The 25,363-nt window shown below is 41.5% G+C and overlaps 1 protein-coding gene across 3 annotated transcripts; it reads left to right on the forward strand.

Annotated features, from left to right (window-relative positions):
- Positions 1–711: 711 nt before the first annotated feature.
- Positions 712–25,094, forward strand: LOC147623486 (pyrophosphate--fructose 6-phosphate 1-phosphotransferase subunit beta-like). 3 transcript variants are annotated; one of them, XR_015269386.1, is made up of 18 exons: positions 712–957; positions 1,251–1,439; positions 1,811–1,972; positions 6,695–6,816; positions 7,011–7,064; positions 16,341–16,447; positions 16,583–16,688; positions 16,801–16,864; positions 17,102–17,190; positions 17,669–17,800; positions 17,929–18,099; positions 18,190–18,305; positions 18,534–18,645; positions 18,800–18,884; positions 19,102–19,146; positions 24,487–24,555; positions 24,657–24,803; positions 25,042–25,094. XR_015269386.1 is itself a non-coding variant. In XM_086821648.1 (17 exons), exons 2-17 carry the CDS (start codon positions 1,262–1,264, stop codon positions 24,737–24,739), a joined length of 1,695 nt encoding a protein of 564 aa, XP_086677774.1. In that variant the 5' UTR covers positions 712–957; positions 1,251–1,261; the 3' UTR covers positions 24,740–25,094. The 3 variants fall into 3 exon arrangements, 2 of the variants coding, with proteins under 2 accessions (XP_086677774.1, XP_086677775.1); XM_086821648.1 differs by having other exon boundaries at positions 24,657–25,094; XM_086821649.1 differs by having other exon boundaries at positions 940–957; positions 1,221–1,439; positions 24,657–25,094.
- The last annotated feature ends 269 nt before the right edge of the window (positions 25,095–25,363 follow it).

Genomic DNA, 25,363 nt, shown 5'->3' on the forward strand with positions numbered 1-25,363 from the left:
AAAAGACATGCGAAGCACGGGTTCCCAACTAGTACATCTAAATGACCGATATCATCTTTTCGTGAAATAAATCTTTTTGTCATACCCTTATATTGCCACATTACATTATCACACAAAAGAAACTAGCCTATATCATGCAACAAGTGATGATGAGGCATGGCTACCTAGTAAGGTCTAACTTTAGTTTAATCCTTAACCCCATTTTGAGCCAAGATCTTGACTATCACGAACCTAGGGACAATTTTTGATGAGTTGGGTCATCCTTCAATGACGGGTGCTCGTTTTTTTTTTTGTTTTACCTTAATTTTTGATGGCCACTCAAAATAAGTGGGTGTATTTAATGGCCAAAATGACCAAAAACCAACATGATGCCCATCTAGAAGCAACCTTTCTTCTTTCTTCGGCTCACCCCATCCCCGAGAGAGAGAGAGAGAGAGAGAGAGAGAGAGAGAGAGAGAGAGAGAGAGAGAGAGGAAGGTTGCTTCTAGATGGGCATCACCCCATCCCCCAGAGAGAGAGAGAGAGAGAGAGAGAGAGAGAGAGAGAGAGAGAGCCTCCAATGCCAAGGAAAAAAAGAGTGTCATGGCTCAATTTGGAAAAATGGTCGAAATTTGTGCTGGCCTTGAATTTAACGTTAAAGATTTTAGTTCTGAGGTGTAGATTTTTGAAAGAAAAACATACCAAGGTAGGCCAAAAGGGACATGTATGCTAAGGCATATTCGTTTCTATATTTTCATTTTATTTCATTAAAAAACGAGGCCCTGGCACCTAGATTTTGGGACTTGGGAGCAAACGTGAATGCGACAAAGGAAAAATATATTGGACAATGGATAGAGATCAGCGGCATTTGCCTAGGGGAAGTATTTTTGTCATATTCACAAAGCTCACGAGGGTTTAGCTTCACCTGCCCTCTTTCCTCTTCTCATTTCTCTGCGTGCTCTCTCCTTTCCGCCCCAGGTAATTCCTCTACCCCTCTCGCATACCCTGTAAGAGTTGCAACATACACCTTCCTTTCTCGTTGATTTTTAGCAACTTCGAGCTCCAGAGCAGAGCGCTAGGACTGTGTTGTGCGTTTTGTGTGTGTGTGTGTGTGTGTGTGTGTGTGCGAGTTTTCTCAGGCCCCTTCCGTTGCTCTGGCAGGCAGTCTCATTCGCTTTAGATGAACAGAAATACGCTAGCTTTCAGTAATGGATTTTCTGCGTGTGATTTGTTCTGATTACAAGAGGCGTCTTGTGACCTTTGGCCCTCAGGCTCTTTCAAGATGACGGGCGTTGTGGCAAACGGGGCTGCAAAGCCAGGAAACAGCAGCGGCAAAGACATATCGGCTTACAGCGTAGTACAGGCAACTCGATTGGATCACAAGCCTCCCTTGCCATCTGTCCTGCTCAGCCCCTTCAAGGTCGTGCATGGGCCTCCATCTACTGCGGCTGGAAACCCTGGTATGCCTCTTCGATCTTAGCTTTGGAGCGTTAATCTCTGTTTGCTGACATTGCTCACCAAGATTCACAACTTCATAGTCTTCCTGCTTTTCGTCTGAATTGCTGAAGAAATGGTAGATCTCCTTGCCAAGAGCGAGTGTGGCAGAACGATACACAAATTTCGCGGAAGTCTGGAAACAGCAACTTGTGCCTGCCGCAAATCTTGCTTTTATATCCTAAATCCACACCTCTTCCCCTCCCGCGCAAACCCACCCCCCACCTTTCCCAAAAGAAAAAAAGAAGATAAAAACCAAAATTAAAAGAGAAAGAAAAATGCAAGGTGCCCAGATTCATTCTCATCTTTTCACTCTTGCCTTGTACCTGGATTGCAGAAGAGATTGCAAAGCTTTTTCCCAACCTTTATGGCCAGCCATCAGCACAACTTGTTCCAAGTGCTTCTGCGACATTACCAACAGATGTCAAGTTGACAATAGGTGTGGTGCTGTCTGGTGGACAAGCTCCTGGAGGACACAATGTGATTGCTGGCATTTTTGGTACGCAGTTTCTCACTTAACATGCACTCTTTTACCAATATAGACTGGAAGGAGTCTATATCAATTAGGACAAGCTGCATGATAGAGATAGTAGGAGTGTTTAAAATTCTGTCAGAACATTTGGAGAGCTCCCTGCTACTAGAGCCTAGTATGCATTCACTTTGAGCAACTTATGATGAATGACTGAGGGTAAACTGACTTTTATATGCAAGATATTTTGCAGAGTTAATGCATATTATGTGTGCTATTATTTTAGTGCAGGCCTTCTGCCCTTCAGTTTGAAGGCAGTGGTAGAAACTAAATATGGGATATATTTGTATCAAATAAATACAAAGCTGTGCTTTCTTTTGGGAGCTGATGATATGGGTAAGGGTGCTTTAGCAGGGATTCTAGGCTTTGCGCTGTGGACTCTTGGTCTGCGCGTATCAAGAGGGGAACCTAAATTACTCAAGTTATTTCATCAAGTCAATTAGTTGGTCCAATCATTTAGTTAGCCTCAAGATTAGAAGCAATTAGCCTTGTGGCAAGGAAGAGGCTACTTGCAGTTTGCAAGTGCTGAAAGTTAAATAAATTTCTGTTGGTTGTTTTTAACAAACAGAAGATGCCCATTATTGAGGGGAGATATGTTTGAAGGATGGGTCTCAGGGTATTCTAGGAGGAAGTCCTTCCATTTATTTGCCAAGGGCTATGTGTAGACCTATGGCATTAACTATGAGGAGACATTCAGGCCAGTTGCAAGAATAGCAACCGTGAGAGCTATTATTGCTATGGTTGCAGCAAAGGGTTGGTCTTTACATCAGATGGATGTAAAGAATGTCTTATTGCATGGTGATTTACAAGAAGAAGTATATCTTTTTTAGGTGTATCTAAAAACAAAGGGACTACCTTGTAGATTCACATGGTTTTTCTCAAGCTCTATCTGAGAGAGGTGCACTTAAAACCAAAGGGACTACCACTTGGAATACCTTGGTTTGCCTCAAGTTCTATCTCAGGTGTAATTTGAAAACGAAGAGACTACCTCTAGGAGACATTGGTTTTCCTCAAGCTCTAAATGATGGGTCTACTTAAACAAATTCTAGCATTGACAAGGAGTTTAGAGACAAGTGAATTCATTGTTCAAGAACGAGTCTTTATGGCTCATGCAAAGATTACATGACTAGTCTAAGAACTCCATTGTAAGATATGGTTGTCCAATAACCCATTGGCTATCCCAAGAGCCAACTTGGTTGTTTCATGGGCCCACAAGGCTGTTCTATGAGCCCATATGTCTATTCCATAGCCCACTTGGTTGTTGAATAGTCCACTTCGCTGTTCCATGTGCCTAATATCTGTTTTCTATGCACAATGGTTTACGTAATGTGATTTATGTACGCAATGGTTGCTTTCCATGCCTAGTGGTTTCCCAATGGCAGATTCATGAACCCAATTGTCATGTGCATCAGCAATGCCATGGATCATCAGCAATGCCATGGACCTTCTCAAGACTAGATCCAGAAGGGGCAAGCAGATAAAGAACATGAACCAGTAGAAGATGGACATGGAGCAGGACTTGGAGCAAACCTTGATCCCGATAAGTGCAGTCGGTTGGCTGCAGAAGTGAGTCGGCTGGCTGTAGGAGGTGTCGGCTGAACCAGGGGACAAGGGCAGCAGGCTGCGCATCATGAACAAGAAGACCAATCGGCTGCGTTAAAGGGAAAAGCATTAAATGCTTTTAGAACTGGCCGACCAGCAGTCGGCCAGCTCCCACATTGTCCAAGAACCCTATAAAAGGCACCAAGTGCTCAATGTCTTATTCATTCAACCCACTAGGGGTATGAGTCATTAGGAGTCCTAGTCTAGGGCAGTTTTGGTGTGTTATCACCTTTTCAAGAAGGCAGCCAAGGGCTGCAAAGATATGTACCTTTTTGTACCATAGTATATACTGAATTTCTAGCATCTCTCTCTCTCTCTCTCTCTCTCTCTCTCTCTACTCTCTCTCTACCTGCGTTTTTGCATCAGATGGTGCGTTTTTGCATCAGAAGGTTTCCAAGAGTGTTTAGGGCTGAAAGAAGACTACCCAGAGCATTCCGCGCGTTACATCAATGGCTGATTTCCATGCTCACTTGTCACCCAATGGCTGATTCATGTACCCGGTGTGGCTTATTTCTATGCCCAATGGCTGATTATGAACTGGTTTCCATGCCCAATGGCTGATTCATGAACCCAATTGTTACGTCCCAACCGGCCTAAGGCTAGGACGGGGAACACGTGGACTAATCTAAGATTAGGGTTAAGGCTTAGCAAAGGGACCATAGTTCAAATCATACTCGTATGATAGGTGAAGCAAATGTTTACTTGGTAAAATGGCGTATGAAATTGGTCTATCATTCGGATAGCCTTTTCATCCTGTTTCGCTCATACTGTCCTGCCCTTTATCTCTTGCGCAGGTAGGGTACAACAGCTTATTCTCTCCCTGCACAGGCGGTACAAAGGAGCAGCAAGAACTTCTTTGTCTAGGACTAAGTGCCTAAGACCAGGTTGCATATCGAAGATCGCTTAGTGGTGGATGAAACTCCACATTTGATGTTATACTTCCTACATGAGGACATGTCCATTCCCAATTTGGTGGAGTGGTTGTCCTATTGGGATTCAGTTCTTGGATGAGAGTTGGATTGACAATAAGCAATTGGATCTTTATAGCAAGTTCTACAAGAGGATTCTTACATTGGCTTAGATAAGAGGTTTAAGTAAATGCTATGGATGGATGTTTGGATCTGATGATTTTCTTACAGAAGCTTGTTCTCCTTATGTGTTCACGAGGATGTGAATTAAATTACGAGGGAAAGTATGTTACGTCTCAACTTGCCTAGGGCTAGTGTGGACTAACCCAAGATTAGGGTTAACCTAGAGTTAGGGTTAAGGCTTAGCCAAGGGTGTGGAGACCTGGAGGGTTCACACGTAGGCTAAGGACCATAGCAAGAGGAGGTCTAGATTGGCTGTGGGATTGGAAATATTAGCCACAGGCTAATAATAATAACTTGGCTAAAAGCTTATAAATAAAGCAAGAAAGCTTTATAAATAAAAGCAAGCCACTTATAGCAAGGTTATTATTGTATAAGTGACTTCGGGTTACTTATTCGATACAAGAGATCAAGTAGCCACGCAGTAGTGTGGGGTTACTAAAGAGCGTGCAGGATCTCTCGGCCATGGAGTTATCGCGTGGAGTCTCTAAGGTTGTGAAAAATTCTCTAGATTGATGATTATAAAATGAGCTTTAAAAACCGAGAAGTTTTAAAACGTTTGGAACGTTTTCAAAAATTTTAAAACGGGTTTTTTTGCAACTATGATATACAATAAGACGTAGTGTAGGCATATTTTTGGTAAAGTATTACATTTTAAAGATTATAAGGAGCTTGTTTAATGATGATTGTTTTAATACAAAAAGATATATGTTTTTATATCATGTTAAATTTTGCATTTAGTGGTTTAACAACTAAAGCCCCTATGTTGAGATGCTGAAGCTAATTTACAAATAGCTTATTGCAAGGTGGTTAGAAACGTCAGGTACGATACGTACAATACCTATTTAATAATGAAAAGCATTGATAAGATAGGATACATTAAATACTTCACTATTTTGAATAGTATATAATATTGTATATTGAAAACAATTGTGTAAGCATAATGCGTGTAGGGATGAGAAAGTATATTGGATGCATATATAAGGCATAGGGGCCACCTAATAGGGTCTAGGACAAATAAGAACTTTAAAATTTATACAGAAGCTTGTGCTTTTTTACATTGTATGGAACATCCTGTGTAATAATATGCGAAGTACCATATAGATTACGATGTTGAGTACGAGTACAGAATGCAAATATGGAAAACTATGATCCTAATGATGAGTTTCAAAATCTTCACACAACATACTAAATGACTAAAAAAAGTTCTAACAAGACTATAGAATGTTATGTGCTTTATAACCTTGTTGTTTTTTCTTTATATTAGCTTATTTTTAGGCTTATTTTTTTTAGTAATCTTTTCTCTTAAATTTATTTTTATAAACAATTATTCAGATACAATTAAAAAATAGGAGGTTTCTTCAATGTATAAGCATGTGATTACACAAGGATTCACTCAAAACTACAAGAGAATGTGACCCACCGATTATTCCAAAGTCAACAAGTTTGGAGGTCATGAAAATGTCAAACGACTCTTATATGTTGTTTTACCAAACTAGTGTGAAGTATGTTTTCTTCAAGGCTTTCATTCGTGTTGCTCGGCATCAAGCAAGATTACCATTAGTTTGCAACTTGATCAAGATTGTTAACACACTTGTCTACAATTGCGTGACCGTGACCCATCTTTCAAATTATGATTCATGTGTCTTCTCCCTCCTTTCCTCTTCTCCTCCATTTAGGAAAGAAAGCAATGCGAAGTTTTTTTTCTCGTTTTCATGTCTCTTGTGCCTCCTTGTTGTCCCCCGATTAATAGGATGTTTTAACAATTTACTTCTTATCAGAGTGCTGTTCAATATCTTGATCTTCCATTGTTTCATGGTTATGGGTGATGTCCCAACAAACTAAAGATATTTTAGGCATTTAGTGGCACATTCTTTTGTTGTTAATAATACAAGGAGGATTGTGATTGTGTTTGGTAGAGTCTTCTGTTGCTGGGTAGTTTTATGGTGTTTGCAGAGTCTTTTAGAAAAATACCAGCACCAATATTTTGCATGTGTTGCAGACTATTTACAGGATCGTGTGAAGGGAAGTGTTTTGCTCGGATTCAAAGGTGGCCCTGTCGGTATCATGAAGTGCAAGTTTGTTGAGATTACTGATGAGTTTCTTTATCCTTATCGAAATCAGGTGATTTTGAAATCCTTGTGTTTGTAATGTTCTTTTTGGATACTTTGGTTTTATGGAACTTGCAATTATTATGAGTTACACGGTATACCGTATGGTGTTATATCCACCTTGAATCTCTTTGCTTATGAAGTGCTGTGCATCAATGTTTTGTCTTGCCTCAATAAAATGACTAATTAGTGATTTTTGACTTGCAGGGTGGCTTTGACATCATTTGCAGTGGGAGGGATAAAATTGAAACCCCTGAGCAGGTCTTGCTTTTGGCCATTTGAAAATAAGAAAAAATTAGCTTTTGATTGCTTTTTTGCTTGTTGAAGTTCAGGAAACTTGTAATATAGAAACAATTCAAGTGTTGGACTCTGTGAGGAGTTTGATGTTTTACACAACAATGTGCTTGTATTGAGAACTAATATCTAGTCTTTCCTATAGCTACTATCTCCACCACCCTCATTTTAAATCAACCTAAAGTACTCTAATTTCTCCCTACTTAAATCAATGTTGGATTAGAAACATCTCCCATGGTTTTGGTGAGCGAGAATGGATCGTTGCAATCAATTCCTCGAAGAGTTTGCCTTTCTTCACTTACATTGAGAGCATAGTCGTCTCAGGGATGCTTCCCACTCATCAGGTATGTGAAAGCCGAAACGAAACGAACTTGCTTGTACTAGACAAGAGCAAAACAATTTTTTTTGAAAATGACGTCCTACAACTATTGTACGAAACAGTACGTATCGTACCGTACCAGCACGAAACAATGCAAAAAACTAGCCTTTTTTTCAACGGTGTTTTTTTGGGGCCGTTTTTTATAGCCTTTTTTTTTGTCCATTTTTTTTTGGCGGTTTTTCCTAGCCGTTTATGGTTGTTGTGGGTGCTTGCTTGAATGCATTTGCCATTGACAAATGATTTCTATAGCGTATATAATCTAGTCTAAGTGCTCATGTCAACGCAAAATGAACGAAAGAATTCTTTGTATCCATTGTAATAATTATACTTTCTTCTATGTTTTTCTTGTTTTCCTTTGAATTTAGATAAGTAAGAAAATCCATTCATTTGGATAGATTCGTGCATAGGAGCTGCTGGTGAGTGGCCATAGGTCATGGTGGGCCCACGTAGTGGGCTAGAACATGGATAGTGCACACTTCCACCTATATGACCTGATTGGGCGCCTATGGCCAGAACTCAAGCATACTAGGGTCAAGCTCGCACATAGAAAGGATTGATGCTTGGGAGTGTGTGCTAGATCCGCTAGAACAGACAGTCACAATCGATAAGATGGCATGACTAATTAAAGTCTATGTTAGAGTGATTGCTTGATTTTCATTTTACACGAGTTAGATGCATCAGATTGAAAAACCATTACTGTTTTGTGAATGTGGATGGAAAGAGCTTTCATTTGACTCCCATATTTGGGGGGTCCCTAAAATCTAGGGTCGGGTCCGGAAAAATAGGGACCTTGGTTTGCCCTTAGAAGGCTAACCCTAAAAAATAGAGATTTTGTAAAATTTAGGATTCACTTACTATATTTAGTAAATTTTGCATCCTAATTGTGCTTGCTAAATTTGGAGGTTTCTATTTTTTGGTAGTTGACATCTCACCATAGAAAGTTCTAGAAGAATGGACAAGTGTCCCAACACTTGTTACTTGAGTTTCCAAGTGTCCCCCCACTTGTCCCACCTTCTAACATGTGTTTGGACGCTTGTCTTTTTCAGCTTTACTTCCCATCTTGAGCCTTGAAGCTCTCTTTTTCTATAAATATAACCCTTTTTCTTCTCATTCTACACACAACTCCCTTGTTGTAAATCAGTGTCTACTCACTCTTAAGTAGCCCACACCACTTGGGTACAACCCCTACCCCTCCAACGCTTCCACATGATGTAACTACTCCGTCTTTCACCTTTTCCCATGCTGTCCATTATTGCAGCAAGTCTATAAATGAGGTTTTAGCTCTCTTTTATTACTCCAATTTCAGCTTTATAAAGTCTCTTTTTACTTCATCTTTGGATCAAGTACAAAGTTGCAGCCATTGTACAACTCTACATCAACAAGAAGGTTGATTACTCTCTCTTCCATTCGGGCATCTCACTATCTATGTATTGTAAGAAGATTCATTTGTATACTTGCTTGTTTTTGTATGTTCTTTAGCATAGACTTTTGCATGGTCTGTGTGAGAGTGAAGATTACTTCTTCTTCACTCTCAGGTTGATTGTAACTGAACTCAATTCTAAAGTACTTGGATTGAGTAGAAATAAATTTCCATCTTGGGGGGGGGGGGGGAGTTGTTCATCTTCAACCCTCAATCTGGCTCCATAAAATGTCTCTCAACTTTACTTCCAATATGTATTGCTATCTTATGTACACGTGTTGTAATTAATTTCAGCATTGATTAGGCCAAGTAGTTCTCCTTATTTCTCCGTAGTTCTCCTTGTTTAGAAGAAGGATGGCACATTTAGAAAGTGCAATGAATCTTCGAGATGGATGGAAGCTGAGAAGGCAGCCTTCACAAAGCTGAAAATAGCCCTCACTTCAAGACCCCTACTCATCATTCCTGATTTTCTAAAACCATTTGTGGTGGAGGCAGATGCTTGCGGAGATTGCATTGGAGCAGTTCTCAATCAAGAAGGCCATGCTGTGGCTTTTGAAAGTCGTCGGCTAAATGACATTTATGAGAAGGAATTATTAGCTATGGTACATGCCTTAAAGATTTGGAAGCATTATTTGTTAGGCAACGAGTTTCTGGTTAGAATTGATCATCAAAGCTTGAAGTATTTCAAAACTCAAAGGCATCTACAAGAAAAACATGCGAAATGGGAAAACTTCCTATCCATGTTTCATTTTCAGATTATGTATACTCCTCGAAAGCATAATGTAGTGGCAGATGCACTTTCTAGAGACCCTCAAATTTCAACCGTGATAGTGGCCCATCATGAAGAGTTTCAGGAGATGTAGAACACATATGAGAAAGATGCTGATTTTGCAGCTGTTTAGGCAAATTTACAGCAAGGAGAGTCTCATACATATTACTTTATCAGAGACGGTTATCTCTTGGTGAATAATCGTCTTTGTATCACTCTTCCTCTTCGAGAAAAAGTGTTGAGAGAAGGCCATCAGCCTCCATATGCATGTCATCGAGTAGGGGCAGCCACTTTGAATGCACTAGAGCGTTTCTTCTACTGGCCCACACTTCGAAGAGACACCCATGACTTCATAGAGTCATGCTTGGTTTGTCAAAAATCCAAGTATGACAGACAAAAGAGTCCTGGTTTGCTGCAATCCTTACTAGTTCCAGATGCTCCTTGGGAATCCATCACTATGGATTTTATCTCAAGTATTCCAAGAACTCCGCAAGGTCATGACATGATTTGGGTTATTATTGATAGATTCAGCAAGCAATCACATTTTATTTCTTGTCATAAAACACTGAAGTCTGCACAAGCTGCACGACTCTTTATCTAGTACATTTTTAGATTAGCTCTTTATCCAGCATATTTTTAGATTACATGGGATGCCTTTTGAAATAATATGTGATAGAGATTCTAAGTTCACAAGTAATTTTTGGCAGGCTTTATTTGAAAACTTGGGGACTACCTTGGAGTTTTCTTCTTCTTTCCATCTTCAAACTCATGGGCAAACAAAGGTCATGAATCTCACACTCCTTGATATGCTCAAAGCTTATGTTAGTGAACATAAGACCCAGTGGGAGAAATACCTTCCTTTGCTGGAGTTGCCTACAACAATACAATGCATTCATCTATAGGAAAAGCTCCAAATGAGGTTATATAGGGTAAAGTGATTCTAGCACCAATTGTTCGCACCAAAGATAAGATTTTTATCCTTGCAATCCTTGGCTGCCTTCCATGAAAAGGTGTAAACCGTATTCTAGGCCTATTTCTATGACTCAGCCCATTGTTGGCCTGAATGAGAAAAACAATGAGCATCCAACACTATTTAGGCTGGATATGACATAATAAACAGGCCGACTGCTGGTCGGCCAGCTTCCTGGACAAATAATATGAATATTGCTGCAAACGACTAGACATGCTCTTGGAAATGCTAGCCGGGTGCAGTTTGGTGTTGTCAACTGTTGTGGGCGCATGCGTATAGGCGGGCATCACCACTGTATAGGCAACAGCGCCAGCCAGGCGGCGACAGCGCACATGTGCAGTTGTCAAGGGCTACGCAGGCCGGCAGACGGGCCAGGTACGTGTGAAAGCGCTGGTGCGCAGGCGGCACATCTGCAGTCGGCTCCGTACATAGGCTGGTCGTTGGCGGCGCTGGCAAGCGAGCGCAAGGCGGCAGGAAGGCGTTGCAGAAAAAAGCGAAAGCAAGGGTCGGGTGGTTAGCTTTTGTTTTTTTTATTTTTATAAAAAAAACATTGAACGAAGATCCACCTACGCTACCTTTCTTTCGTTTTTTTAAAGATAAACCTTATAAGAGGGGTTTTAAGACTTTAAAGCTTAAAGGTGTTTTTTTTAAAAGAAAATAGAATATATATATATATATATATATATATATATAACACAAAAGCAAAAGCTCAAGTTTGCTTTTGGGGAAGCTTATATAAACCCCTTAAGTGGGCTTCTTGCCACACATCTCTCAAGTTTTCAAGCTCTCAAGCTCTCAAGCTCTCAGGTTCTCTAGCACTTTTCTTGTGCAAGATCGAATTTTCTCCCTCCTTGCCCTCTTCAAGATGTCGACCCAAGAATCCGAGTTGGAGCCCTTTATCGAACGCGAAGGCTTGCCGGCTATGGAAGATACCGATGCTGATTGACGATTATGTGTCAAAATCAGATTTCCAAGAGTTCAAAGTTGCTCTCGAAGCTTGTTCTTCGGAACGTCAGGCACAAATCGTTGCGCAGATGCAGGCTTTACAGAACTCCATCTCTCTGTTGACGACTATCCTATCTACTCGTTCGGGTATGGATACCTTGGTCTCTGCTTTAGGCCCCAACATTACTCCGGAATAGTTTGGGGGTGAGCAAAAGTAGCGTACCAAGGAGATAGTGGACACTTGGCTACATAAGTAGCAAGTACATTTCCAGTTAGCAGCAAGTTTCCTCTCAGGCAAAGCTTTGCTTTGGTGGAAGGAACTCAACCCTAAGCCAACGACTTGGGCACAATTCGAAGATGTCTTCAAGAAAGAATTCCTCAAGAAAGAGGATGATTATGATGTTGTTGCCCGGTTTACAGCTTTGACCATGACCTCGTAGCACCTCACTTATGAGGTCTACCTCCAGAAATTTAGAGACTTGCAGATGAAAGCTACGAAGATGGATCCCACACTCTTTTGGGGTTCTTCGTAGCCGGTTTACCCGACTCATACCGTTTACGGGTTAAAAATAACAAATGCAAAACTTTGGATGAGGCCATTCATTTAGCTCGTATCTATGATGATACAATGGTCTCTTCCAAGTCTAAACCCGTTACCGAGCAGGGGAACAAGCACAAAAGAAAGTTCTCCGCACCAATGGCTAACACGACTGAAGGAAAGTCTTCGGACCAACCTTCGAAGAATTCAAGTTCGACACCAGCGAAGAAGAAACGTCTCCTTAAAGCTTTGAAGCTCAAGAAGGAGGGACGTTGTTTCATCTGCGAAGAAAAAGGACACATGCGTAACGAGTGCCTAAAGCAAAAGGGTACAAAGACCAATGCAGGACCCAAGCCAAAGGTAGCCAACCATTTGTCTTTGACAGGTACGTCAGTTACTGTACTTTCTCGCTCTAGTACATGTTCTGATTGTTTGTTTAACTCTAAAGTTTTTGTCTTGCATGATCTTCTCCGAGTTTATGGAGAAGTGAATGGCCATAGAATCCACATTTTTCTAGACCCTGCAGCTCACACAACTTTGTTAACTACAAACTTGTGCAGAAATTGAGTCTTGATACGACACCCAGCGATCATACCTATGAGGTACGCCTACCTGCGGGTCGGCAAGTATGGGATCGAAAGGTGGAGATGCTACCAATCCGGATTCAGGACTACAAAGATACTTTGGAATGCTATATTATGTACCTAGAACATGTAGACTTGTTATTAGGGATTGAGTGGTTTAAGACTCTTCAAGTCCAGATAGATTGGTCTAGTCATATTTTTTCTAGGAACACCCAGCATAGTATCTTAGGTGATTGTATATATCCCTCTCAGAGACCTCTTGTAAATACAGTTGATTTTGGAAATATAATGGATTCTTCTTTGTATACTGCTTTCCATTGTATATTGATTCCACTTTCTTCATTTCTCATTCCTTCCATGAATGTCAATGAATTAAGTGTATTTGAAAGCAACGAATTACAGAAGATACTTGATTCATTTCAAGATGTATTTCCTAAGGAACTGCCATCGGGTTTACCACCTGAAAGGGCAATAGATCATCGTATTGACTTGATCCCTGGTGCTCATCCTGTCAGTATTCCACCTCATAGGATGAGCCAAGCTGAGGAAGATGAGTTGGCTAAACAACTCGAAGATTATTTGAGGATGGGCTAGATCCGTCCAAGTAAATCACCTCGGGATGCACCTGTGTTGCTTAGGAGAAAGAAGGACAACTCTTGGAGAATGTGTATAGATTATAAGAGATTGAACAAGCTGACAATTAAGAACCATTATCCTCTCCCTAGATCAGATGGCCTGATTGACCAGTTAGCAGGAGCGAAATATTTCACGAAGATAGATTTACGTACTGGCTATCACCAGATACGTATTCATGAAAGGAACGTTGAAAGAACCGTCTTTCGGACTAGGTATGGCCATTACGAGTTTCTCGTATTACCTTTTGGGTTAACCAATGCTCCAGCCACTTTCCAGCAAATGATGAACGATCTTTTTCGTAAACATTTGGAAAAATTTGTGGTTGTGTTCTTGGATGATATTTTGATATATAGTCGTACTCTTGAGGATCATGTTAGACACCTCACGATTGTCTTATATATTTTAAGACAGAATCGACTATATGCTAAGTTAAGTAAATGTGAGTTTTTTATGACAGACATCATTTACTTGTTGGGACACAAGATCACTAGAGATGGATTGAGCATTGACTATGACCGAGTTCAGAAGGTTCTGGACTGGCCTATACCACGAACAGTGAAACAACTTCGTTCTTTTCTCGGTTTTGTTGTTTTTCTTTGGAAATCTGTGCGGGAGTACTCTCAGCTCACACTACCGATGACCGACTTGTTGAAAGGTCGTGAACGTAAGTCAAATCGGCCTATCACTTGGAATAATGATTTGGATATGGCCTTCAGACTTTTGAAAGATAAAGTCAAGGAAGCACCTATCTTAGCATTACCCGATCCTAGTCGGCCGCCTTATGTTCTTGAAACTGATGCCAGTGACTATGCCATCGGGGTTGCTCTATTCCTTGCTGAGAAGGGGTGTTAACAACCCTCAGGACATTGGTGTGGATTGCCCAGTTCGGGTTAGTCTTGCGCGGCATGATGAAGTCTCGGCGGGAGAGAGAGCGAGGAAATTTGCTTTGCAAAGTTTTGCAGGTACACACAAGACACTCGATTTTGCAAGTACACACAAAATGCCCAAAATTTGGTCGCTTATCTACAATCGCCTGAACACACGCCTCACCACACACGCCACATATTTTTATTTTTTAAATGATTGCGTACGGATCCGTACAGTACGGTATTGTACTGCACCGTACGGTTGTACCGTACTGTACGGATCCGTACGTACGTACGTCAGCAACCTTGGGACTCAGGCCTGCATCCCCTTCTTGTTTGTTTGGTTTGTTTGCAGGTTTCGAGTCTCGTACCAGGAACGTTCTGCGAGGAGATCCTTTGGGGATTTGACAAACCTCCTGGGAGTTCTTCCCAATCTTCTGTTCCTTGCCTTGGGCCACTTACCTGTGCACTTTCCTGTACCTTGGACCTGTACACCTTCATACGAGACTGAATCAGTGTTTAGCCTTGCTGAGCCTGATGTTTTGATACCAATGTTACATGCGGAAGCTCTAAGAGTCTTCTTTCAGCCTAAACACCATCTAGAACATGCTGATGCAAAAACGCAGACAAAAGGGGGAGAGAGAGAGAGAGAGAGAGAGAGAGAGAGAGAGAGAGAGAGCTGGAAATTCATTATTTCATATGGTACAAAAAGGTACATAAATCCTTGCAGCCCTTGGTTGCCTTCCATGAAAAGGTGAAAACCCTATTTTAGGCCTATTTCTATGCATTGCTGGCCTGAATGAGAAAAACGATGAGCATCCAACTCTATTTATAGGCTGGATATGACATAATAAACTGGCCGATTGCTGGTCGGCCAGCTTCCTGGACAAATAATATGAATATTGCTGCAAACGACTAGACATGCTGGCCGACAGCCTTCTTTGTCCTCCATTAGTCAAACCCGTGCCAAAATTTTCTAGTGAGTCTTTATCATGTTGCCTCTAGGATTAGCCCTGGGATTAGTATGTACATGTGTGTGCACATGACACGTGGGTCAGCCCAACCAGCCTAGTACCAGTTGGTCAGCCCTCCAATCAGCCGGCGAGCTGACTAGCCATGTGCAAACAAACAGAAAAAAAAAGCGTTTTTGCTCGTGTAATGCAAATGACCAGCCTGTACGAACTTCAAAAAAACATGTGTTCCCCCAGCTTGACACATAGACGTAACACAGCACAAGTTTCCCCAAGTTTTCCAGTGTCCAAAAAACGGGCAGAAAAAAAAAACGGTCAGCTGCCTGAGATCCGGATCGAATTGAACCGTACCGAATCGAACTCTGGCGGCGGTGCACGAACCGGGTGCAACTATGGTGGTAATGTATTATGTGAGTAATTTTGAGATTTTTATACTAACAAATAGTAGACCTAGCATCTATCTCTCTTGACTTTATATATATATATATATATATATATATATATATATATATATATATATATATAGGCGTTTCGGGCGTTTCGGTCCGGCATTTCAGTTGGTGCGTATCACAGAGTGAAACGTTTCGGGTTGAAACTTCGCGTTTCAGGGTGAAACGTATATATATATATATATATATATATATATATATATATATATATATATATATATATATATATATATATATATATATATAGGCGTTTTGGGCGTTTCGGTCCGGCATTTCAGTTGGTGCGTATCACAGAGTGAAACGTTTCGGGTTGAAACTTCGCGTTTCAGGGTGAAACGTTTCGGACTTGAAACGTCTGGTCCGGAATCGTCAGGCTCCTTCTGTCGGGGGCACATCTGTTTACTTTGGAATATTGCTGATTTCCATCCACCGGCTGCTCTTTGCTCTCTGCTACTGCATTTGCCTAAGAATAGGGGAGGCAAGAATAATATATGATTATCTCTGCATAAGAAGAATAGGGGAGGCAAGAATGAGATATGATTATCTCTGCATAAGTTCGTGCTAAATGTTCAGCATTAAGAGTATGGTAGTCCTTTGAGTTTTTAGATTGTATACTTTTTGAAAACTCGTAACATGCTTATTGATAGCCTTATTTTTCTTTGGTTTCCTACTGTAAAATTCAAATTATAACACATTTTCTTTTCTTTACAAACCAGTTCAAGCAAGCAGAGGAGACAGTTATAAAACTGGATCTAGATGGACTTGTGGTGATTGGCGGAGATGATTCCAATACAAATGCGTGCCTCCTAGGGGAATATTTCAGGTACAGTGTGGTATGCCCTCTGTGAATATTTCTAGTTGTACTAAGAACATCCAACACAGTTTAGAGACAGATGGTTTGCTCAGAAGTAATGACTTATCTGACCACTTTGACTTGATGTGTGGTGTTGCATCATAGAGAGAAAAAGATAAAGACACAGGTTATTGGCTGTCCTAAGACTATTGATGGCGATCTGAAGTGCACGGAAGTTCCTACAAGCTTTGGTTTTGATACTGCTTGCAAGGTACAATATTTCTGGTGTGCTCATCACCATCCACTATGTTTGATTAGCCTAACTCATGCCAAAAGGCAAAGTGACCATTAGTCTCATAAATCACAGTAATGTGATTTTACAGATCTATGCAGAGATGATTGGCAATGTTATGGTGGATGCGCGTTCTACGGGAAAATATTATCACTGTAAGTGCTATTCTCTAATGAAACTTCAGGGCTGAGTGTTAACTTTTTCCCCCTGAAAATAGAACACAACTTTAATATTAGTATATAATTATAGAAATTGCCCCCTTTCCTTAGGAAAGTTGTCCCTTTCTATCTACCTATTGAATAATTGCTTGTTGGTATTAATTGTTTTTATTTTTTGCAACAGATTACATTTGTTTCCCTCTGAAATGAAGATTTGATGTATCTGTTTTGTAGTTGTGCGATTGATGGGGAGAGCTGCATCACACATCACTTTAGAATGCGCCTTACAAACACATCCCAACATTGCAGTTATTGGTGAAGAGGTATCTTATCTTATGAGTATAAGTTAGTGATTTTTTCCTGTAACCTTTATTTTTGAGGAATGAAGTCTGTTGCATCTGCTTCCTCCCATCTCAGGCTACTACAAATCAATGATTGAAAGCATGCCTATGCTTTTGAGTACGTAGGCACTTGCATTCTTTTGACCCCATTAAATGAGGCATGAAATCCTGCTGTACTCCCTTGCTCATGTTTTCACTTTGAAGTTTGGGTCATTCCTGTTTGGCTCTTTCTTGAAACCTGCATATGCCACACTTAAGAGTTTTTTTTTTTCGACTGGCCTGAGGCCCAAGATCCTCCCGTAGTTACCGTTTTTTCACCGCCTGTAGGCGCTTAATTATCTGCCTGTAGGCGATGCTGCCTTGGAAGCACCAAGGGGGGTTATGAAAAATAATTGTTGGGGTCTAAACTTTAAAGGTTGGCCCTTATTCTATGTTTCTTACCTTGGGGGTTTGTGAACAGGTTGCTCGATATAAACAGACACTGAAGCAGGTTACAGAGTTTATTACAGATGTTATAGTAAAGCGGGCAGAGCATGGTAAAAACTATGGTGTGATACTTATTCCCGAGGGCTTGATTGACTTTATCCCAGAGGTTAGGACTTTCTAGCGATGAGTCATAGTTTGTAGACAATATCTCAGCATCCTATGAACTTCTGGCTACCATTTCTGGGTTTTAATTAGGCAGATTTAATTGGTATCATCCTGCTTAAATCCCTGCAGGTCCAACAACTTATTGCGGAGCTCAATGAAATTTTAGCACATGGTTTAGTGGATGAGGATGGTCACTGGAAAGCCAAGCTTCAGCCTCAATCTCGTGCCCTTTTTGAGTTCTTGCCTTATAGTATTCGCGATCAGTTATTGTTGGAGCGAGATCCCCATGGAAACGTCCAGGTTTGCTGTGCATTGCTAGGAAGCTATCTTTTTTTAAACTCTAAGTGGAGCTTACTGTAAAGAGTTGGATGATTCTGTCTTAACCTGAAGGTTGCAAAAATCGAAACTGAAAAGATGCTGATAAGTATGGTTGAAACGGAACTTGTAAGGCGCAAAAACGCAGGCTCATACTCTGGGAGCTTCAAGGGTCAATCACACTTTTTTGGGTGTGCTCTCTCTCTCTCTCTCTCTCTCTCCTCCCACCCCCCTCCTCACCCCACCCCTACCCCACCTGCACCCCCACCCTTCTCTCCCTTCCCTCCCTTCCTCCCTCTGATTGTAATAACAGCTATTATGTTAGTTTTCTGCTAAATTGAAGCTTCCTTTTTTTTTTGGGGGGGCTTGTTTGTTCCTACAGTTTTTGAGTACTAATATGTTTACCCTGGGTCTTGCAGGTATGAAGGAAGATGTGGCATGCCTACAAACTTTGATGCAACGTACTGTTATGCGCTAGGGTATACTGCTGGTGTTCTTGTACATGCTGGTGAAACAGGTCTCATTTCATCGGTTAGTCTTTCATCTACTTTCTGTGACATTGTAAGATTTTCCCAGTGGGGTTGATTATTGTCAACTAGCTCTGGGTCTTCCATCTCGAAGACCTAAATTATTCAATGTAAACAGTTCTCTCTAATTAAAAGGAAGGGCTGGGGTGCCTCTGTAGGTGGGCAACTTAATACAACCCGCTAAGGACTGGACAGTTGGAGGAACAGCTCTGACTCAGCTCATGGATGTTGAAAGACGGAAGGGTAAACACTTGCATACACATTTTTCTTGCGTTGCAGTGTCTATTTCATCAATGATACTTTATTTTCAAGAACTTCTTTTCAAACAAGTTCCAAGATGTGGAAGTGGAGTGAATCCAGCTTGGTTGAGGCACATCATCAAGCCTCCCGACAACTATGACTTTTCTATCACAGTAAAGTAGTGGTCGTTTCACTTGTCATTATTATCGTGATGCTGCAGGCAAAAACAAGCCAGTCATAAAGAAGGCAATGGTTGAACTTGATGGTATGTTTAGAATCTGATTTTGAATTTTTTGTTGGATTGTTTACATATATAGCTGCTGCACTAAATGTCTCAGATTTTTGTATTGAAAAATTTTATAGCGACAACATGAGTCTATTCTTTATGTTGAGAAACTTTTTGAATAGAGCATGTTCCTGGATTCATCTAGGTATATAATCCAGTCGTATTAGCGGACTTGCAGATTTCACATTGTGAAGTTTTCGTCCGAGTTGCGGCCAGTTGATATTGTGCTTATTCTTTCTATCTTTAGTGGTGCAATTACCCTATCAACTACTTATTTGTTGTACTAATTCTTTCTATTTGCTACTTCCCTTAGTGCTAGGCTTCATTATGGCTGAGTCTGCCTTGCATCTCCGGAGGTTTGACAGAAACTCAGTACGAAGGGCTTTGTGTGAATATATGCTCTTATGTGTGTGTGTGTGTGTGGAGTGCGTGTGTGAGAGCATATCTTGATACAGAGTTCTACACCCACTATTGGGCATTGATGACGTTAGTGGGGATGTCTTAGTATCTAGTCCATACTATGCATAATGGAGTTAATAGTTATATAGTCTTGTGGGTTGACTACCATGAGTATATAACATGCATGTTTCTAAAAGGTGAATTTGGGCATGTTCCTGGATTCATCTAGGTATATACGTCTCCATGACCACTTAATGGAGCCCCAAATCGAGTTGCTTCTGTTTGCCTCCAAACACACACCCACGGGCATTGTAGGTGATGTGCCTAGGGTAAGGCTGCAAGCACACAACTAGTGGGGAGAAGAGAGAGAGAGAGATGATGACCAGGCAGATTATTAGCACAAGGCAAAAGGTACTCAGGAAAATACAAGAGCATAAATTCATTATAGAGATAGGTCCTTTTTATAGGAGAGACCCCGTATACAAAGATGAAGCGTATGCTACCACCACATATGCCATATGCCAAATATGATGCCAAGTATCCCTAATAGATGCCACCATAGTTGTTTCTCGTACCGGTACGAACCCATTCGTATTGTACGATTTGTACAGTACGATACCGTATGATATCGTACGGTACAAGTTTTTTTTTTCTTTTCCCTCCTAATTTTTTTTTGAAACAAAAAATTCCAAATGCTTAAAAAAATATAGAAACCTTGCTTAACGAAGATCCCAAATGCTCGCAATACGTCGTAGTGTCCGCTCAGTATTCCATATGGGGTTGTTGAGAGACCTAAAAAATCTGGCAAGGTAGACTGGTAGTGTACACTTGATTGGTAGGATGAGAGAATCTTGCTACATCACTTGGAGATCCCTGGTATAGGTAGGCTAGACAGTTAGATCCTCAAGTTATGTACGAGGGAGAAGATTTGGACACGGCCATTTTGATCTAGAGAGGAGTCCCTAAATCTATCACCCTAGATGCACTGCTCGTATTTGTGCAAGGACGGTCCCTTCAACGCTACATTGGGAGACCTTTAGTATTGCATTACCCATCTAGGTTCTTTTTTGGAGACAATCGGGAGATTGAACTGGGAGAGACACATATCCATGTTCTGGTTCCTCAAGCACTGTAGACTCCTCCCCTCTCAACCTTCCCTCACATTCAAGCTTGAAGCTCCATAGGTTGTAAGTGAAAAAAAAAACCGTATTTTATCGTACGGTATCCAAAAATTTCATATCGTACCAAAAATTCTTGTACGGTATCGCATCGTACGGTATAGTATTTTCGTACTGTGACAACTATGGGTGTCACTTTGCCACACATCACTGCTTTACATAATATCCTTCTAAGAGGCTGTTCCCAAACAAAAGATGCGGTTGTTCACACATATTGGAACCACTTTATTTAAAGCCCAAACATTGTGCTAGTTTACACAACCACCTAGCACTTGTTTATTCCCACATTAATTGCTGTTAATATTTAACATTCCCCTTATAGTGGCTAGAAAGCCCAATCATCTTTGACTAGGTTTGTTATTTCTTCTGACTATTGCTTCTTGTCATCAGAGGTAGAAGTAGCAAAGTTTGCAGAGTCTTCATTAGCTTTCAGCTTTGGAATCCTCTTGTGACACTCTTGGATGTAGTGCCCTAGCTTGTGGCAGTAACGACACTTTCCTTTCTTCTTCTTGGTGTCACCCTATGACGAGTCCACTTTGCCTTTGTCCCTAGAGTAGAAGGCTTGGTCTCCTTTGCTTGCATCACCCCTGGATCTGCTCTTCTTTGTCTTCTTCTCAGGAGAAGTAATCCAACCAGCTCCTCCAAGGATATAGGATTGCCTCCTCCTCTCTTGTGACACTCTTGGATGTAGTGCCCTAGCTTGTGGCAGTAACGACACTTTCCTTTCTTCTTCTTGGTGTCACCCTATGTCGAGTCCACTTTGCCTTTGTCCCTAGAGTAGAAGGCTTGGTCTCCTTTGCTTGCATCACCCCTGGATATGCTCTTCTTTGTCTTCTTCTCATGGAGAAGTGATAGAATCACCCTCGTTCATGGTCAAGTTGTAGCTCCCGCATCAGGTACATGACTCATGCTCCATTACGGGATTGGAACATGGTCTCGAGGACCACCTAGGCAGCCTTTGCAGAGCTATACGATCGGATGTGAGGAACAATGGATGGCTTGACTGAAAGAGCAATCATGGCCATTGCTTGAGCATCCACTGTCTCGGTGGAGCTAGGAGCTCAGAACCAAGGGCGGAGATGGAGCAGAGGCAGTCTTAGAGCCAGGTGGCTGAGCGGCGTTCTTTGGGCCGAGGCGGAGCAACTGGCAGAAGTAGTCTCAGAGCCAACGTGGGGGCAGGCAGTGGGTGGAGTTGGCGCCTCTTGCAGTAGCACCACCAAGAGTAATAGCGCAGTCAGGCGCACTGCCGACAACGGTGGTGCTCGCTATGGTTGCGCCACTTGCTGGCCGGGATTTGCTGTGTGAAGAGCCGACGGTGATGGCTAGTTGAGCACTTGCGCTACCCGTCTGGTTGGGCAATGGCGGGCTTTGAACCAGCGGAGGTCAACGGTGCCTAGCTCTGTGGGGTGGCAGACGGTGGCGCTTGACTCTGTGCGTGGTGCTCCACGGGCAGCAGCTAGGCAGAGGTAGCAAAAGCTTTGATACCAATTGTTGGTGATATTCCTAGGGTAAGAGTGCAAGCACATAGCTAGTGGGGAGAAGAAAGAAAGTTGTATTAACGTCTACAAAAGGCCATAATGACCTATGAGACCAGAAGGTTACATCATGTCCATGAATTACATCATCATGGGTAAGATTATCAGCACAAGGAAAAAGCTTTGATACCAATTGTTGGTGATATTCCTAGGGTAAGAGTGCAAGCACATAGCTAGTGGGGAGAAGAAAGAAAGTTGTATTAACGTCTACAAAAGGCCATAATGACCTATGAGACCAGAAGGTTACATCATGTCCATAAATTACATCATCATGGGTAAGATTATCAGCACAAGGAAAAAGGGCTTAAGGGAAATACAAGAGTAGTGGAAAGCATAAATTCATTATAGAGATGGGTCCTTTTTATAGGAAGGACTCCCTTTACAAAGAAAAAGCATGTGTTGCCACCGCATATGCTATATGCCTAATATGATGCCAACTGAGGGATCACAATGTTCTTTATAGCCTACTCTGGCCATGTCTACCATGTACATGTCCCCAGGGCCCATGAAGCCATGGCACTTGCATCTGAGGACCGACGGATGTGACAATGGCCTCATGTCTTTTACTACTCAGTTTTGTCTGCTAAAGAAATAAGGAAAAAGATCTTGATAACAAGAAAAAGGAGTGCTTCAAGGAGTAGGAATAGAAAGATTCTTACCGGTTCCTCTTGGGGATATTACAGCCTCTCTCTTTGTTTTGGTTTGTGGGCGCGTGTGCATGTGTGTGAACACAAGGAGCAGAAACATGAGCACTTCATGAGTAGATGTTTCACCTTACGGATGGTTCAGAATAGAACGAGTACACTCTATTTCTGCGGGTGATGGAGACCTTATCACATGCACAGATGTGGGCATACTTAACCCTCTATTTTAGCTAGGATTAGGAGCCTTTTTAGGCATTGACCAGCTATTCTATGGGATTTTTGGTGTTTTGCTGTCCAAGGACCTGGCCGAAGGGGCAGTTTCATGAGCCTATAAATAGCAAGGGTCACTTAGTCATTAGGCATCTCATCCCAGGCTTTGTGGGACGAGCCATAGGCATAGGCATAGTCACTGGAAACGGCCGTTTCAGTCCCTAGAAACGCGTTTCTTTGTCTCCGGACCCCTTCCGTTTCCATGGCCGTTTCTCGTTTCCCAAGTGATCTTGTCACAAGAAACGGCCGTTTCCACTCCTAAAAGCTTATTTCCCGTTTCCATTCCTCAAACGTTTCCGTTCCCGTTTCTCGTTTTTGGTGGCGATGGGCATAGGAGATTCCTTTTGGAGTCCATGATTGGCTAGGATTTATGTACATCTTGATACATATACAGAAAGCACTGTTTTCAGCAACATATCTCTCTTCTCTCTCTTCAACTTTGTGTTGTTGCATAGTTCTTAATATTGTTAGTTCTTCTGCATATTACATGGTGGAAGTTCTAGAGGTGCTGAATTGGTGCAGATACGTACAAGGTGGTGGTTTTTGGTCCGGGGAAAACACAACCAAGTGATTCTTCAACATCAGGTATCTTGGTGATGCCAGAATGAGGGCAGCCATGGGGTATAGAGCCCCTAGGTGGGCATCGTGGGTTCGCGTAAATGCTCAGCTTGGCAGGTTTCCAAGAATGATATAACTCTCAGCCTAAGAAAGATACAAGGATTTAGCCCAAGGAGGGGACAAGAAGAACATGTGCTCTTTTCTCAATGCAGAACATAGCAGTAGAGATTGGAGCAATCCAAGGTTGTAGCATAAGGTTTTCAAGACAAGATCCAAGTGGTGAAGCACTATTGCCTCAAGTTTTGGAAGCAGGATGCCAAGGATGGAGTCCACATCATGGAGTAAATAGATGATGTCAGTCATCCAAGATCAGTTGGATTCCCGTCATCAAGCTTAGTAGGAGGGGATGTCACATGCACAGATATGGACATAACCTTCTATTTTAGCCAGGATTAGGAGCCAAGAAAAGCTTAGAGATCAATTGGTGTAAAGCCTTGACCATCACATTCCATTGAAATGTTCAAGCATGTATTGGTATAACAAATTTCCACGAGGTTGAAAACTTGATGGTCCTCAACACTTGGGATGGGGAAGGCGGGTTTTTTCCCCTTTTTAAAAAAAAATTTTCTGCACTATTGAAAGCATGTTGAGACGAGAAAAATCATTACTTTGATCCATTAACCATTTATATTAATTAGCAGTGATAGGATCACAAGTGGATCTTGTTACATGTAGGTGCTCCTTTCAAAAAGTTTGCTTCAATACGACAAGAATGGGCTTTTGAAGACAGATTCTGCAGTCCAGGTTCCCTCAAACCCATTACTCTTTTGAGGCATTCACCATGTAGTTGTTTTCTGATATCTTATACAACATAAAATTTACAAGTTTGTATGTTTTTTCTTCAGGTCCCATCCAATTCGCAGGTCCAACTGCGGATGACACAAATTTCACTTTGATGCTGGAGCAAGGTGTTCAAGTTTGCTTCTAGTTGTGGAATTTATTGCAATCCAAAGGCTAGGTTTTCCATAGAATGAGAGTAATAAGTGAGCACTCTCGGCAAGTTTGATTGACTTGCCAAACGATAATTTTCATGCTGGCCAAAGCTCTAGAGGCCGTGGCAAGTTCAATAAAGCTGTTTCATACAAAAAGAAAAAGCAGGTGGTTTCTCTATGCCCTTGAGATAGGGCTAGCCATTTGAAATTCTCTAGTCTTTAAAACGTGGTAGAGGGTTTTTCCAGAAATGGTGTATGACAACGACGACGTTTTATTTCTTTTCTTAGCTTTTATTCATCACGATTCAGTTCTGTACCCTCTTGATTGAATTAAGGCTGATTGATTGTCAAGGTGGTTTCTGCTCTCTCAAACATGGATGCAAGAGAGACCGGGGTGTGATGAGAAAGGAGAAGAAGACACAGGGTATGGGAGGCTATTGACGTGTGTGCACGTGCATGCGTGTTTGTGTTTGTGTGGAATGAAGACGATCAATTCCCTTGCTTTTATTCATCACGATCCAATATCTTTTTACATCGAGGTTTATTGATTGTCGAGGTGGTTGATGCCCTCTTAAACATGGATGCAAGTGGATGGGGGATGGAGTGGAAAATAGTTTTCG

Source organism: Cibotium barometz, chromosome 27 (assembly GCF_041138505.1).
Source record: "Cibotium barometz isolate CiBa-2024 chromosome 27, ASM4113850v1, whole genome shotgun sequence".
In the NCBI taxonomy this organism is placed as follows: domain Eukaryota; kingdom Viridiplantae; phylum Streptophyta; class Polypodiopsida; order Cyatheales; family Cibotiaceae; genus Cibotium; species Cibotium barometz.